This window comes from Candoia aspera, chromosome 1, assembly GCF_035149785.1.
Source record: "Candoia aspera isolate rCanAsp1 chromosome 1, rCanAsp1.hap2, whole genome shotgun sequence".
NCBI classification, from domain to species: domain Eukaryota; kingdom Metazoa; phylum Chordata; class Lepidosauria; order Squamata; family Boidae; genus Candoia; species Candoia aspera.
Genome location: NC_086153.1, coordinates 65,494,216 through 65,509,541, shown reverse-complemented (window position 1 = coordinate 65,509,541; position 15,326 = coordinate 65,494,216). Strand labels below are relative to the sequence as shown.

Sequence of the window (15,326 nt, the reverse complement as noted above, 5' to 3'; positions counted from 1 at the left end):
CTCTGTAATTTAAATACCAAATGCAGATTTGCATCCACAGAGAATGAAATAAATGTAGGTATGATAAAGAAACAGAATTAATAAAGTCAGTTTAGATCTTTGGACTATGAATGTCACAAAAATAACAACAATTTTCTCCCTGTTGATTAAGGAAAACCTGAATCTTTGCCTAGTTGTCAGCTAAGGACACATAGTTTACTGGAATGTCATAGGGGCAAAATAAGTTTTTTAAGTCACCTCAGTGGGAGTCTGCTGTGTCTTTTTTTCTGATTTCTGCAAGTCTTTGCTTCCTCTTCTTTTCATGGACTGCTGTAAAAGAAAAACAAGATGAAATTAACATTTTACTAAATATGATGCAATGCAAATCCAGTAAGTACATGAATTTTTTACAGCTTTTTCACAAGCCAGAGAAAAAATCACCTTTCCTAACTTAATATTAGGTTTATATTAGATACATCATATAAAATAAAATTACATTATTGCTTATTTAGACACAGTTTGAATAAATCAAAATATCTGCAAATAGCCAAAAAATATTGCAAAACACTTAATGAACATGGTTTAAGAAAACTCTTCCAGAATGACAGGCTCAAGTGTCAGCAAGTCCTTTTTCAAAAGGAACAGAAAATTTATTCACCTACAGTAAAACTTTGATTTAAAGGACCATGCAGGAGGAAGGGGCATCAGTTGAACCCAAATGTCTTTTAAACCTGAAAGTTCCTTCCTCTTTTTCTTTCCCTTTCAGTACACTATAGGACTTGAAGATATGTCATTATTGGGGCCAATCTTTGGGTCTGTTGAAGGGCCCTTTTTTCTCCAATTGCTTTGTCAACAAGTAATCATTGGTTGGTTGGAGTTAGACTCACAGGGCATTAAAAGGAATAGCTACCACTCCCCATCATATATCTACTGGTGAACCTGCTCATCCACTAGAACTTCCCAGCACCTTCCTTCTCTCCTCCTTAGCTGTTGCTCCAGCACACAGCCTGTCCAATCTTCCCTGCCTCCCTCCCAGCACTTCGAATTGGGCCTGAAAGCCTTCTGGTAATCAATGCAGGGATTTCAAGATTGATGTTACTCTACACTATTAACAAAAGTTCCTTTCATTCATGGCCTTTCTGAGTTGGAGCCCATTTATTATTTAGACAACCGGAAACTCAAAAGCACATTGTCCAAATCATTCCTGACTGAAAGGTTTAGCACCAAGACCTAAACTCATCTCAAAAGGGGGACTTCCAGTCCCATGGTCACAACCATTTTCTTTATAGATATTCATGCCTTGGAGTCTGATAAACAAGGACTAAACAGGGCCCTCAGACTGCCAATCAGCCAGACTCAAATTAAGCATTATATATTTATCTCAAATACTATAACACAACATTTTTCTCACATACAGAACAGTTATAAGCTGGCTGGAATCTGCAGGTTAGTACAAACCCTTTTGCTGGCGTTCGGTTTAGCAAAAGTCAATGTAGATTAAAGTGCTAGCCTAATTCAATCACAGTGACCTATTTTCACCAACCACAATGTCCACATGCATTCAACAATGAGCATCAACTAGATAGAGCTACAGTTCTCTGCACTGAAAACTGGGACAGCAAAAACAATGGTTGCAAGGTGAATGATATAACTAAATTTATTTATTTAGTGGATTTATATGGCCGCCCATCTCATATACTTGACTCTGGGTGGCTAACAATATTAAAAATGATAAAAACATATACAAAAAATATATAAAATCTCTAGCAGCTGGGAAAAAACCACAAAACCACAATAGAACATTCAATATAACCAAGAAATGGGCTCCGTCCCACACCCGGGGCCAAGGCTCAAGCCCAGAACCATGTCTTCAAGGCCTTCCAGAAGGCCTACAGGGACAGGGCCAATCTGATCTCCAGAGGGATGATATTCCAGAGGGTGGCTGCCATGACAAAAAAGTTTCTCCTCCTGGGCCCTGCCAGCCAACACTCCTTAGCTGATGGGATTAGTATAAATTACCCCTGGCTTCCAATTTATTTCAGGATTCAAGATCATCCAGACTTTGCAAATCCATGCAACCATCTGATTTTGATGCATTTATCCTCCCTCCCTCCCTTCTTAGCTTTTTACCAATGGAAAACCCAAGTGGTGTCAAGTAAACCTTTCTGGAGAAGGGATTTCAAAGACAAGATGATACAGCACAAAACTGCCATCTCCTGTAATCTGGTTATTTCATTTCAAAAGATGGCCATGGCCAAAACAAAAGCAGAGTTTCTAAGCCTGAACTTAATACCCAGGTGATTTGAAATGAGAACATCGAATAGAGATCTATAAGTAAAGACCAGCACTTTGAACTGTATCTATAATGGACTACTGAGAATAATTGTTCAGAACAGGCAAGTTGTCTTGGTTACAGGAAGCCAGATTCCAGCTGAGTCTTAAGAAAGATTTCCTAACAATAAGAATTACACAGTACAATCAATTCCACAGAGAGGTGATAAGCTCTCCTTTGCTGGATGTGCTCAAGCAGAAGTCAGACAGGTATTTGTCATGGATGTTTTAACTTGGAACTATACTTGGAAGGGTACTGGATTAGATGGATTAAATGTTTCTTTCCAACTCTTTGATTCTATAATGTTTACTTCAAGTCTCAGCTATAGCACTTCTGGTCTGACTCCGCATATTCAGACTGGTCACTTAAACCTTTTGTATTGCCTTTTGCTGTCCTCCACTTTTGACTGGTTCTTAAAGCTTAACCACTCACATCCCTTACTTATTCTTGATTTATCTTAAGCTGCTCATAGACTAGTCCTAGAGACACAGACAATGTAGAACAGAGAGAGAGAGAGAGAGAACTGTCCGCAGGATCTAGTGCTTTCATCCTTTTGAAAGTATCATTATGCTGCCATCTCCATCTCTTGTGTACATGCATGCATGACGCACACACAGAAGGGTAGAGCGTGCAACATGACAATGCTCTCATTATTTGCCCTTCCCCTTGCCCCCACTGTGGATACCTCTGCACACAAAATTCCCACACACATTTTTGAGCCTTTATCAAGATGACACCAATCAAGGTACATTGCTTTTCCTTTTTTTTTTTTGGCTTCAATAATAACTCTAATATTATGATAAATTATGACACCAGTGATTAAAAACACTACTCTTTATTAAGTCCTACTGAAATCTCTTCCTATCAATCTCTGTATCTGTCAAATCCTTTCAAGATACTATATACAACTCTTCCCACAACTCCCAAAAGTCCTGGTTTCCAATGGAATAACAGCCCAATATTCTTGTACTGTAATATTCTCAGTGGAGAATAAGATCCTGATATAGAACCACAATTACAACCACTCTAAGTCAAGTTATGATAGATCCAAACTGTTCGGTATCTTTTCAAATTAAGGGATAGCTAAACCTCTTGCATCATGTATTTCTAGTAATTAAGACAGTCACTATCAATCATATTTTAAATTAATGTAAATTTTTCTTTATATGTTTGGGGGGGGACAAATAATATAAGTATCCTTCATAATAGTGCTGGATGTAATTATCCAAATCATGAAACAGGATATTACATTCAACTAAAATTGTTTTTCAAGATTCTCAATTGGAGAAATGTGGTGAATTTGGTATTTCACTATTATTCATGATGCTGGAGAGTCAATGTGGTGTAAAAGGTTTGGTACTGGGCTAGTACTAGGGACAGCAAAGTCAAGCTTGCCCTCAGCCATCACTAGGGGATTTAGGACCAGTCAGTATTTTTCAGCCCAACCTACCTCACAAGGTTGTTCTTGTGGGGAGTGGGTGACCATCTATTATCCCATTGCTCCTCCTATTTGGATCCTTGCAAATAAATGCTTGGAACATGAGCATTGGAAATAATTTGGAAAGGATGATTTAGAATGGAATAACCATTAGTAGAAAAATAGTTACGTGCCTACTTAACATATTTTTGCACCCCAAAACAGTGCTGTCTTCCCTAAAAAAAATAAGAGTACAGTATCAGCATATCCTAATACCCTACACTAAAGAATTATCTGATTGGATTCACATGCATGAGTGGAGTTAACACATGTTGGGACTTGCAAGTTAGTAGAATTGGGAGGGGGAACATGCCAGGAGTGTGAAAGCATCCTGTTTGGACTATCTCTGCTATCCAAGGTCAAGCATCTGAGCCACTGAAGACATCTGCATGGAGCTGAACTGACTGGCACGAAGAGGGGGGCTGCATGCCTGAGTAAGGGAGGGGGTTTGAACTCACTGGGCTGCTTAACTTGGGGAAAACACAGGAACTTACATTTGCAACTTTTTCACTGTTCTGTATGCTACACTCCATTAAAGTGATTTCTACTACAATTATGTATGAATCGAATTTGATGGCAGATTGAGTAACCCTCATACTTCCAAAGAATGCAAAATACTGCTAAGTTGTCCATTAAACTACTTGTGCCCATTGAGGCACGTAGAATGTCTTTGCCGTCAATCATTTCATGGAAATAATGAAAAATTCAACTACTCTTCTAATACTTTTATTAACTATACTAGAAGCAATTATGGAGAGGTCATTAAAAATTCATTTTGCAATACTACAGTTTTAATTCTAGAGACATTTCACCCACATTTTCCCTCTAAAAACAGAGTCCTGCACTCTGCTTGAATAATTAACATTTTAATGATTATAGTGTGGCTTTCTCTTGTACTTATTCTATCGTGATCACAAAAGGAACAAATATAAAGCCAGCTACCAAGGTAATGTACAATATCCTCAAGATGTGGTACAGGTAGTCCTCATTTAATGACCATTTGTTCAGCAACCATTTGAAGTTACGGTGCTGAACAAAGGGACTTATAAGGTAAAGGTAAAGGTTTCCCTTGACGTAAAGTCCAGTCGTGTCCGACTCTAGGGGGCGGTGCTCATCTCCGTTTCAAAGCCTTGGAGCCGGCGTTGTCCATAGGACACTTCCGGGTCATGTGGCCAGCATGACTCACGGAACGCCGTTACCTTCCCGCCGAAGCGGTACCAATTAATCTACTCACATTTGCATGTTTTCGAACTGCTTGGTGTGCAGAAGCTGGGACGAGCAACGGGAGCTCACCCCGCCGCGCGGTTTCGAACCGCCGACCTTCCGATCGACAGCTCAGCATTTAATGACCATTTGTTCAGCAACCATTTGAAGTTACGGTGCTGAACAAAGGGACTTATAACCTGTCCCAAAGTTACAGCTGTTGCAGTGTCCCCATGGTCACATGATCAAAATTTGGGTGCTTGGCAGACTACCCATACTTACGACTGCAGGGGTGCTTCAACTCCCCCCACCCATCTCCCCCGCTTCTATGCTCTTTTGGCTCCCTGTACCTCACAGCCCCTGATGCCCTAGCTCACCTTTGCCATCTTCTTGCTCCTGCTGCATTGTGGCTCAGGGACTTCTTGTAGCTCCAGAGCCATGGCACACCAAGAAGCCCCTAAACTGCAGTGTGGCAAGCAACCCCAGAACTGCGTGGTTCTGGGGCTGCTTGCTGCCCCACAAGGCAGGGTGCAGGGCAGCCAAAAGGGCAGAGATGGGCAGTTAGGGGAGTTGAAGGGGAGGCAGACCCTTACCTTGGAAGAACCGAGGCTCAGGGCTGGGAGGGACCAAGCTCAGAATGGTTTGGATTGGGGTGGGTCCTTGGCTAATGACTGGTGGAATTCAGTTAACAATGGCAATAGGGAGTGTCAGAATTGCCATTGCTAAGTGATATGGTCACGTGACATCATGCTTTACGACCACATCACTTAGTGATGGAAATTCTGGTCCCAATTACTGTCATAACTTGAGGACTAGCTGGTATAGGTACCATCATCTACAGCCAGCTGATTATGACAGTTGGTCATGAAGATAGTTGCAATCTAGCCAATCACATTGGGGGAAAGCTATACCCAGGTACTCCATCTAATCAACTCCTGAAAATAAAATTCCTGCATTTACTAGTGAGAAATATATTGGGGATTGAGATAGAAAATAATTATGTCATTAACTGCTTATTTTTCCCAAGCATTGCTAGATCTGTATTACTAGTGGCATCCTTCTTTATTCTATCTCTTTATTCTACTTTAAGAAACTAAATGCTATATTTTTTCCATATGAAATCCTGGGCCATTCTATAAATGCCATGTAAAAGAAAGGTTTTATAAATTTATCTTGCAGAATTCCTATGGACTTGCCATAATAACAATGACTTGCCAATAAACCATGTCCATCAAAATAAAATTAAGGTATTTAATTAGCATTTATTATCCTGCCCCCCTGCCCCCAAGAATCACAAATCAGAAAGGACAGAAGGAAAGATATAAAAATGAAGGCTGACAAAATGACAATTCCAAGCTCTGATATTTAATTAGCTGTACTATAGAATCCAATGGTGACATTTTAAAAAAGAGGTTGGTATTTTCTCAAGCAAATGAGAGCAAGTCAGACAGAGGTTAGCACAATCTATAAAATCCTGAATGCTAAAATATAGCGGGATATGGTACCATGATCCTGGAATCAGCCTCAGTGTAAGCGCTTGAATATCTTTTAATTAGTTTTAGTTTTGCTTTCCAAATGCTGTCCTGTCAATAGCTAGTGGATTGACTGCTGGCAATAAACAGCAAATGCCTTCAGGGAGTAGGTAGGATAGGTCTATCTCCCATTATTAAAAGAGGAATACTGTATGTGGGCAGACAACACAAAGTAGAAAACAATTTGTGTTTTTTGATGCAGATGCAAAACAAACTTGGTTTTGCAAAGCTTCGATAAACACAAATGTTTAGCAAGTATGTCAACCTTCCCTACCAGATATATTGGAACTACAATTCCTATAACATTCTAGAATGCGGCCAGTAGCACATATTAATCCCTAAGCAGCTAACTTAGGCAACATAAGTGTTCTGTTGGATCCAAGAAGATAGTGCCAAGAGCTAAACAAGGCAGTCTATTTCCCTTATTTATTTAGCGAGTTTGTATACCACCACGCACAGCAGCAATCGAATCCAACTCTCAGTTGCTAACAGAATACAATGCAAAATTCAGAATAATATAACAAATATATGAGAATAGAAGTGAATCAAAATTAAAACTAAACAGAGCGTATAAATATCAAGGAGCAACACAAGATCAACAACTAACTATAACACACAGCATTGAATCACTGCATACTATTATATTTACCTAGTATGTTGTTTTTTGTCTACTCAGTCAACACTAATTGAAGATTCAAGCACTTTTTTCTTGTTCTCAGGATAGCAGTTGTATCAAGGTAAAATCTGAGTATCAATTTTCAGAATGTATGATAAGCCAAACACTATTTATCCCAGTAATACCACATTTGTCATTGATTTCTGAATCATGTTACAAACTCCTATTAACAATTCTTACTGTGACAAGGACCTGAAGTACAAAAATATGACCACAGAAGCAAAAAGAGCTCAACACTTCACCATTTCCTTGGGATTCTCAAAATCCAATAACTGTGTTTTAAGAGTGTGATGGATCAAAGTTCTGATCACTATCCATGGTTGTACAGATTGATAAATGTATCATAAACGCATCTATATAATAAGGATAGAAACATGTTTCCTTATTCAAAAAATCTTCCTTTATACCATGTCTAAACAATTTGAAAAATCAAAGGAAGTGGACCTCTCTGTCATACATCACCACATACAGATGATTCCCAAAGATGAAGATGACAGTAGAACAAATAAAAGATCTTGAAGAATATAAATCCTTGCAGGACTGTCAGAGCAAATGATGAAGGAAAATATATGCAACACAGCTAGAGATAGATCATTTTTACAGCTCTTTCTTCTTGTTGCTATCCATAAGAACTGAAATAAAATACTTAGTTTTTTTCATATTAGCAGCAAATAATGGAAGCCAACCACAATCATTGGCTTGTGATTCATAACTGGAGGCAAACTGCTATTCAAAGGCTAGATCTCATGAACTTAAAGAATGAGATGGCCTCAACCTTTGACAGCCTCTTCAAATTCTATTCAGTAAGCCTGCATTATAAAGTCAGACACTTCATGTTGCAAATCCTGCAAACATTTCACCTCTGATCTAATGAATGCAATAAAGCAACAACCAGAACAACAGGCAGAACTCTTGTGCAGTACAGGTATCTTAAAACAAAATAAAAATGAAATACTGTAGCTGGATTTTATATTCCCAAGACGTAGAAAATTGGTTATTGTTCCTTCATCCCACAAACCATCTTAGTACCTGATGGTGTGTTCCCACATCCCATCAAGACAGCAACTAATACAGACGCATGGGACTGAACATAACTTTGGCATCTTATTTACCATCATACCAAATGTTCACTAGAACATGGAAGCTTACATATCATTTTTATGATCTTGAGTTGGCTTAAAAGGGATAATGTTCTACTATGGATTTTAAAAGAAACAGCTGTTCTAAAGAAAAGGACAATTAAACTACCCTCATTATCTCAGTATGTACGCACAAGAACTTATTGAATTTCTGTGCTCAAGTTAATATATGCACAGAACTTGCATGCTTATCTCCACTGTTTCTTTCTTACTGGTCACACCAAAGACATAGTGTCAGGAATCAGAACACTTTCCTCCCCGTTTCTTTGGAACATCCAAATGCCCCTTCTCTCTTGGCTAGGATACCAGCAGATCTCAGTAGTCTGCTGGAACGTTGATGTGACTCGCAAATTGTAGGATGTTTAATCTACAGAAATAAGTAATTTTTTTCTTCTTCAGATACTATGAATTATCTTGGACCAGCCTGTATAAGACACCTAACTCTGTGAAATTGTTTTATAATGTGTTTTATATTGGAATTTTATTATATATTGTTTTATATTGTAAACCGCCCAGAGTTCCTCTGCTCGGAGGAGACGGGTGGTAATAAATTTGATAAATAAAATCAATCAATAACTCCAGATTACATTTGGGCAAGATGATTCATAATGCCCTTCAAAATGTATAGCCACAAAGTAGAAAACTCCCAGACTTCTTATTTATTTGTTTGTTTGCTTATTTATGCAATTCATATAGCAGCCCATCTCACATTTGTGACTCTGGGAAGCTTAAAATTAAAACAAATAATACCAAAAAAAAATAATAAAACAGCCGTACAAACAATATAAACATTGAAAACGATTAAACAATTAAAGGCATACAGTACAATCCCCAGGAGAGCACAGCCATTCAAGAACAGAACAGCCATTTTATTGGCTCCAAACCACTCTCTGATCCCCAGACCAGATGGCCAAACCAGGTCTTCAGGCCCTTCCAGAAGGCCATCAAGGTTGGGGCCAGCCTGACCAAGGGGAGAATGATGTTCCATACAGCAGCAAAAAGACCCTCCTCCTGGGTCCTGCCAGATGACATTCTCTGGTGGACGGAACCTGCAACAACCTCTTCTGCTGAACCTGATGGGATGGGTAGATGACACTGGGAAAGGCGGTCCCTCAAATAACCCTCAAATGTAGGGCTTTACAGGTTATCACCAGCACCTTGATTTGACCCCAGAAGCAAATTGGTAACTAATGTAGCTTGTGGAGCAGAAGTGTAATGCATGCAGATCTAGGTATGCACATAACTGCCCATGCAGCTGCATTTTACACCAACTGAAGCTTCCAAGTACTCTTCAAAGGCAGCCCCATGAACAGCACATTACAGTAATTCATACGGGAGGTAATCAGGGCATGAATGTGCGTTGAGCCTCCTGATCCAGGAATGGGCACAACTAGCGCACAATTTGAAGCTGTGCAAAGGCCCTCATAGCCACAACTGCCACCTGCTCTTTGAGCAGAAGTTCTGAGTCCAGAAGAATCCCTAGACTGCATATCGAGTCTGTCTGGGGAAGTGCAACCCCATCCAGAACCAAAGGTGGTAAATTCTTACATTTGGGTGACCCCAAAACCCAAAGTCTTGACAGGGTTGAGTCAAAGTCTGTTGTTCTCCATCCAATCCCTACAACCTCCAGAGTCCGACAGGACATTGGCAACATTGCTTACTTCACCAGGGGTGGATATATATAGCTGGGTATCATCAGCATACTGATGATACCTCATTCAATGGCTACGGAAGACCTCACCTAGTGGCTTCATGTAGACATTAAATAGGAGCAAACAGGGTCCCAAACGCTGTGGCATCACAATTTAGGGGCCGATCATGGGACCTCTCATCCCCAATCAACACCAGCTGAAATCGGCCACTGAGGAAGGAAGAGAATCAACTCAATAAAGTGCTGCCCAAACCCCACCCCCAACTGGTCAAGATGGTATTGAAGGCTGCTGAGAGGTCAAGAAGAGCAAGGATGGAACCTACCATCATCCTGCTCTCGCCAGAGGCCATAAAAAAGCACAACCAATGCTGTCTCAGTCCCATACCCAGTTCTGAAACCTGACTGAAAGGGGTCCAGCTTCATCCAGGACCCTCTGAAGCTGTTGCACAACCACCTTCTCAACAATCTTCCCTAAAAAGGGAAGGTTGGATATGGACGAAAATTGTCCAGAATGGTTGGGTCCAGTGATGGCTTCTTGAGGAACCAACTCCTCTTTAAGGGTCCTGGCATCATCCCCTCTTTCAAAGAATTCACCACTGCTGAAACCCAACCACATGTCCAAGCTCACAGTCATAAGGACCCTGTCTGCTTCCTTGGACCCAACAAGTTTGAACTCCTCCCAGATAACATGGCAAAACTGTGCCCCGGGCATCTCCACAGGACCTGTACCAAGGCTGGCATCCAGCTCGGAATGAATCCAAGCAATTTTGTCTGACGGATGCTCTGCTATCTCCTCTACGCAGCCCTGAAGATGTATCCCAGAGTATCCCCTCTACCCAAGAGGGCTCTGGTCCCCCTAAACAGGGCCACCCATGGATGCAATAAGGGCGAAGTACTGATGCTTTGCCACCCTTACCAGCACAAGGAAGGCTTTAACAGTGACTCTCACTCATGTTTGGTGGAGTTCGTTCTTCATTCTCCTTCTGATTCATTTCTCCTGGCACTCAGGGTATCTCTTAATCGACTTCTTCTCCCTCAACTCTTCCATAAACCACAAAGAATGATCGTATCCAAGAAAGGAGAGAGGTTGCATGGGCGTGATCCGATCCAAGGCCTGGGTCGCCCTCCTATTCCAGGTGACAACCACCGCCTCAGGCAGACCATGCAGCAGACCCTCAGGAATAACCCACAGCTCCCTTCAAAATCCCTCAGGGTCCATCAGTCGCCAGGGTGGACCTTTTGAATGGGTCCTGCCTCCCTGTGGTAGGAAGTAGCACCAGAAAATCCCATGGTCATCAGGGCACAATCTGCCCATGAAAGGGGAGCCATAGTGAGCCCCAATTCTAAAGCACATTACCACTGCTCCAAGCTGAAAACCAAATCAGTGTGACCACTGTCCCATGTTGGACCCTGGATGACCTGGGATAGACCTATGGCTGTCATGGTGGCCATGAACTCCTGAACCACCTCAGACTCCACTCCCAAGGAAGGCAGTTTGAAGTCCCTCAGGACCATAAGCCTGGGGAACTCCACTGCCAACCTGGAAATGGAGTCAAAGAGCTCAGGCAGGGAGGCTGATATAATAGCAACAAGTTGTTCAGTACCACTAATCCTACAGTGTTCATATAATTCTTTGGTTGTACTTATAAGAGCATCTTGGGTTAAATACCATGATTTTATATTTTGTGAGCAACATTATTTTGGCTTTAATTTTTCTGAACAAAAGGCATTTCTCACCTCAAGCAAGGCTCAGTGATTCTAATTTCAAAAACAGGTACAATGAAATTTTCAACAAATATACAAAGGCTGAGAAAGCTCATCCCTGTTGTTTTGGAAAATGTCTAGTTTTCCAAATTTCCATCCACGTCTCTCAAGTTTTGGATAGTCCTAGATGCTATGAATCTTGGCATGCATCTTCACTAATCATCAAAAGAGAGCTTATGAAATTCAGAGAATATGAATTGATAATATTCCTCAATTCTTTAAAACAAGTAGACACCACTAACCTCTTTCATTTTGTCAAGTTCATTTTGTAGAGCCTGCTTTGTAATTTCTACTTCTATTAATTGCTGTCGTAACTTTTCATTTTCATCTTCTGTGGTGGTGCGTTTTTCTTCCACATTTTCCAACTCATGGTGAAGTCTCACAGAAACATCTTTTGCAACCTAAATGGAACACGATTAGAAACTTACAACAGAGCTAACTATGGTCATACAATTATAGAACCTTATATTTGGCAAACAAAGATTGAAACAGCATAGGTATTGTAAATGGCATTGATATAGAAATAATATAATATTTCAAACAGTTATGGCTTAATTCAATTTTATTATAATATCAGTAAATTATTTTCCCAGATTTTTAAAAAATGAAAATGTGACTGAGGCTCAGTTTGTACATGCAGTAATTCCCTTGATAATTTCTACAAAATAGGAATCTGAACAATGATTATACAACTAAGAGGGCACTGTACCTGGAATTCCCAAGTCAAGGCCCAACCCACTGTTTATTATTATCATTGGATATAATCTAACCAAAATTTAGACCTGAAATTCTTGTCAGTAAAATATTCTTGGTAGCAAATTAACCCAGATAAGATACCTGGATAAATACAACTTTTAACAGATGAGAATAATTTTTATTGATAGATTTAAGAAGCACTCACATGTATTTATTTTTTAAAATGCTTTGCTTCTGGTATGCCACTATAAGATGAAATACTGTGATGATCCCAGTACCAGGATTTTAACCTAAGAAAATCTCCAGACAGTCCTTTAGGAAGCTTAGAGAACTCATTTATTTAAAATCTGATTACACAGGACAGTTTCAAAGCTCTGAATAATGTTTTGGCGCCAAAGCATTCAAAGTAATTCATTCCCTCTGACATCATTCCCTCCTCCCTGTCTTACAAACAAGCTCTTTCTTACTCCTGATCTACCCCTCTCAGCTCTTTAGGCTTAATTAGAGTCCAGGTGTCTTATCAGCCCGTCCTTGGCTCTAACGACTTGTGAAGGAATGTGCTGAAGCATTCTCTATGTCTACGAAGCTGCAAAGCTGACACAGGTTTGTTTTCCCTAGGTTGATGTGTATAGTAGTTTGATACACGTAGCAGTACTTTATGGCAGGCATAAAAAGGGAGCCTGACAAATACTTACAGTATGAAGTATGTGAAAATGAGTTGTCAATTTGTTTATTAAATTAGAAAGTATTGTTAAAAATCGTCAACATGTGTTTCTCAGATTTAGAGCTTTTGCCACCATTGATCAATACCTTAAATAATTTAATTGAAAGGCAGATTATTGGTCACTGCAGAGCTAGATACTCCCTTCATAATTTAACAGAATAAGTTTCCTGATTTGTGTCTACAACAATTACATTTTTTAAAAACACTGACAGTTCTAATTTTATTCTAATATCACGTTTCTTTTCAAAATAATGCAACTTATTTCAAAATACAAACTATATTAAAATATAAACAAAGAAATATGCCATTTTGTAAAATGAAAGTAAGTACTGAATATCTGGGTAAACTTTTATTTATCTAGGCTTTCTATCTCCATTGTTTTAAGATCAATGTTGTATTCTTGTAGAACTGATGTAAGCAAGGCTTTGATGATGTTACCTAGTTGGGTAATGAAACATCTTCAAGCAAGCAACCAAGCTCAGAGAGCACCATGAACTCTATAGTTCAACCCTGAGCTACAGATATTCTCTTCTACTAGAATCCAATTATCATCATATTTCTGTATTAGTTATCTATTAGCATCCCGATAGCAAGTTTAAACTTTAAAATCTATTAGGCTTACAATCTGATCAAATGCCCATCTTGCCAGACATAAGCACCACTTTCAAGAGCACTGATTTCTACCTAAGTAGGATGTCGTCAGCCTTTCCAGGTAGACCACACAGGAAACACGACCAGATGAACTAATTCTACTTTATTGCAAGGCTACATTAACAGAATCTTGCAAGTCTGAAAGTACAAATCTCCTGCCGTCTCCTTTACAGCCTGAGAAGTTAGGGAGGGTCCCTTCTGAGCCTCTTTCTCCACTCATTATGCAGCTGTGTATGCCCTCTCTTATCTGACCATTCCCCAGGCAGCATCTCTTCACCCCATTTCTCACATACTATTACAACACCTGGTTTAAAGAAAAGAAAAAAATCATATTGTATCAAATAATAGAAAGATCTATGCCCTTGACATTTTGATCAATTAACCACATTTATATTTTCCTATTATATTAACCACATTTATATTTTCCTATTATATTAAAGCATTTGTGGTACATTATCTACCTTTTCATATATCTAGATTAGAAGGCATATTTATAATGTGACCCAAAAAGTCAAAAAAGATTGAGCTTTTATATATAGTCACTCCTTTAAATGACCTTTAAGGACCACGGATCGCATTATACAAAGGATCATGAGAACAACTGTAAAAGCAATGGAGCTCAGAACACCTGGGTACTCATTCTCCAATTACTGGGAAAGGGTAAATCTAAAGAATTACCTAAAAACTGAGCTTTCACATTTAGGATCTCTAGTTAACAAAATTCCTGTACTAAAAAGAGTGATCGAGAGAAAGCCATGCCAGTTTTTTCTGAAAGATCTCATGAACTTTGCCAACTTCTAACCCAGAGGTACCTTCAAGTCCTGCTCCAAACTACGAAGAAGTTCTCCATCAATCTCTCCAGTTTGTGCATAACGAAGCCTTTTGCGCTCTGCCTTCCGAAGACGATACTGTAGAATTCTACAATTTTTGTTAGCCCTCTCCAATTCATGGCGCATTTCCTGTAGTTGGCATGCATCCTCTTCAAAAAAGCTGTCCCTCATCTCATCCATCTCAGTCCTCAGCTCATCTATCTCATTCTGGCATCCAATCAGAAGGAAGAGGCAGAAACATATTATACAATGGTATTTCGTGTAAATTAAAAAAAAGGGGGAGACTGAGATTTAAGATAATCTTTGTGTATTTTTTCACAGATGCATCAGTTAATCTCTTATGCATACCCAATGAGTATTCCCATGCTTTGACACCTGTATTAGTAATTGATGATATAATTGTGGGTAGCTATTAATTATCCAGTGCTGGCATCAGAAGGAGGTCCGAAGTACATGTCACAGTTTATCAAATCTATATGAGGATATTACAGATGTTTAAAATCTATACCACAAAATTAGAACTTCCAAGTAAATGATGGTAAGCTATTCCTGAATATTTTACCAATAATTGCACAATATAGTTTGATTTTTAAACAGATCTTTTAAACATACTCCTTTCCTCTGCAGCAGAAATAAACTGGTGCAAAAGTATGTTCTGAAAAATATAAAAGT

General features: G+C 39.4%; 1 protein-coding gene across 3 annotated transcripts in view; it reads right to left on the bottom strand.

The window, feature by feature from the left end:
* Positions 1-15,326, bottom strand: part of LOC134499168 (microtubule cross-linking factor 3-like) — a 30,729-nt gene that overhangs the window by 14,420 nt on the left and 983 nt on the right. For all 3 annotated transcript variants that reach the window (XR_010068099.1, XR_010068098.1, XM_063305774.1), the window contains exons 2-4: positions 14,637-14,861; positions 11,996-12,154; positions 238-309 (exon numbers count right to left, since the gene is read on the bottom strand). Coding sequence is in view for 1 of the 3 variants with exons in the window: in XM_063305774.1 (XP_063161844.1) it covers positions 238-309; positions 11,996-12,154; positions 14,637-14,861 (456 nt within the window). In the remaining 2 variants the exon portion in view is untranslated. The remainder of the gene's footprint in view (positions 1-237; positions 310-11,995; positions 12,155-14,636; positions 14,862-15,326) is intronic.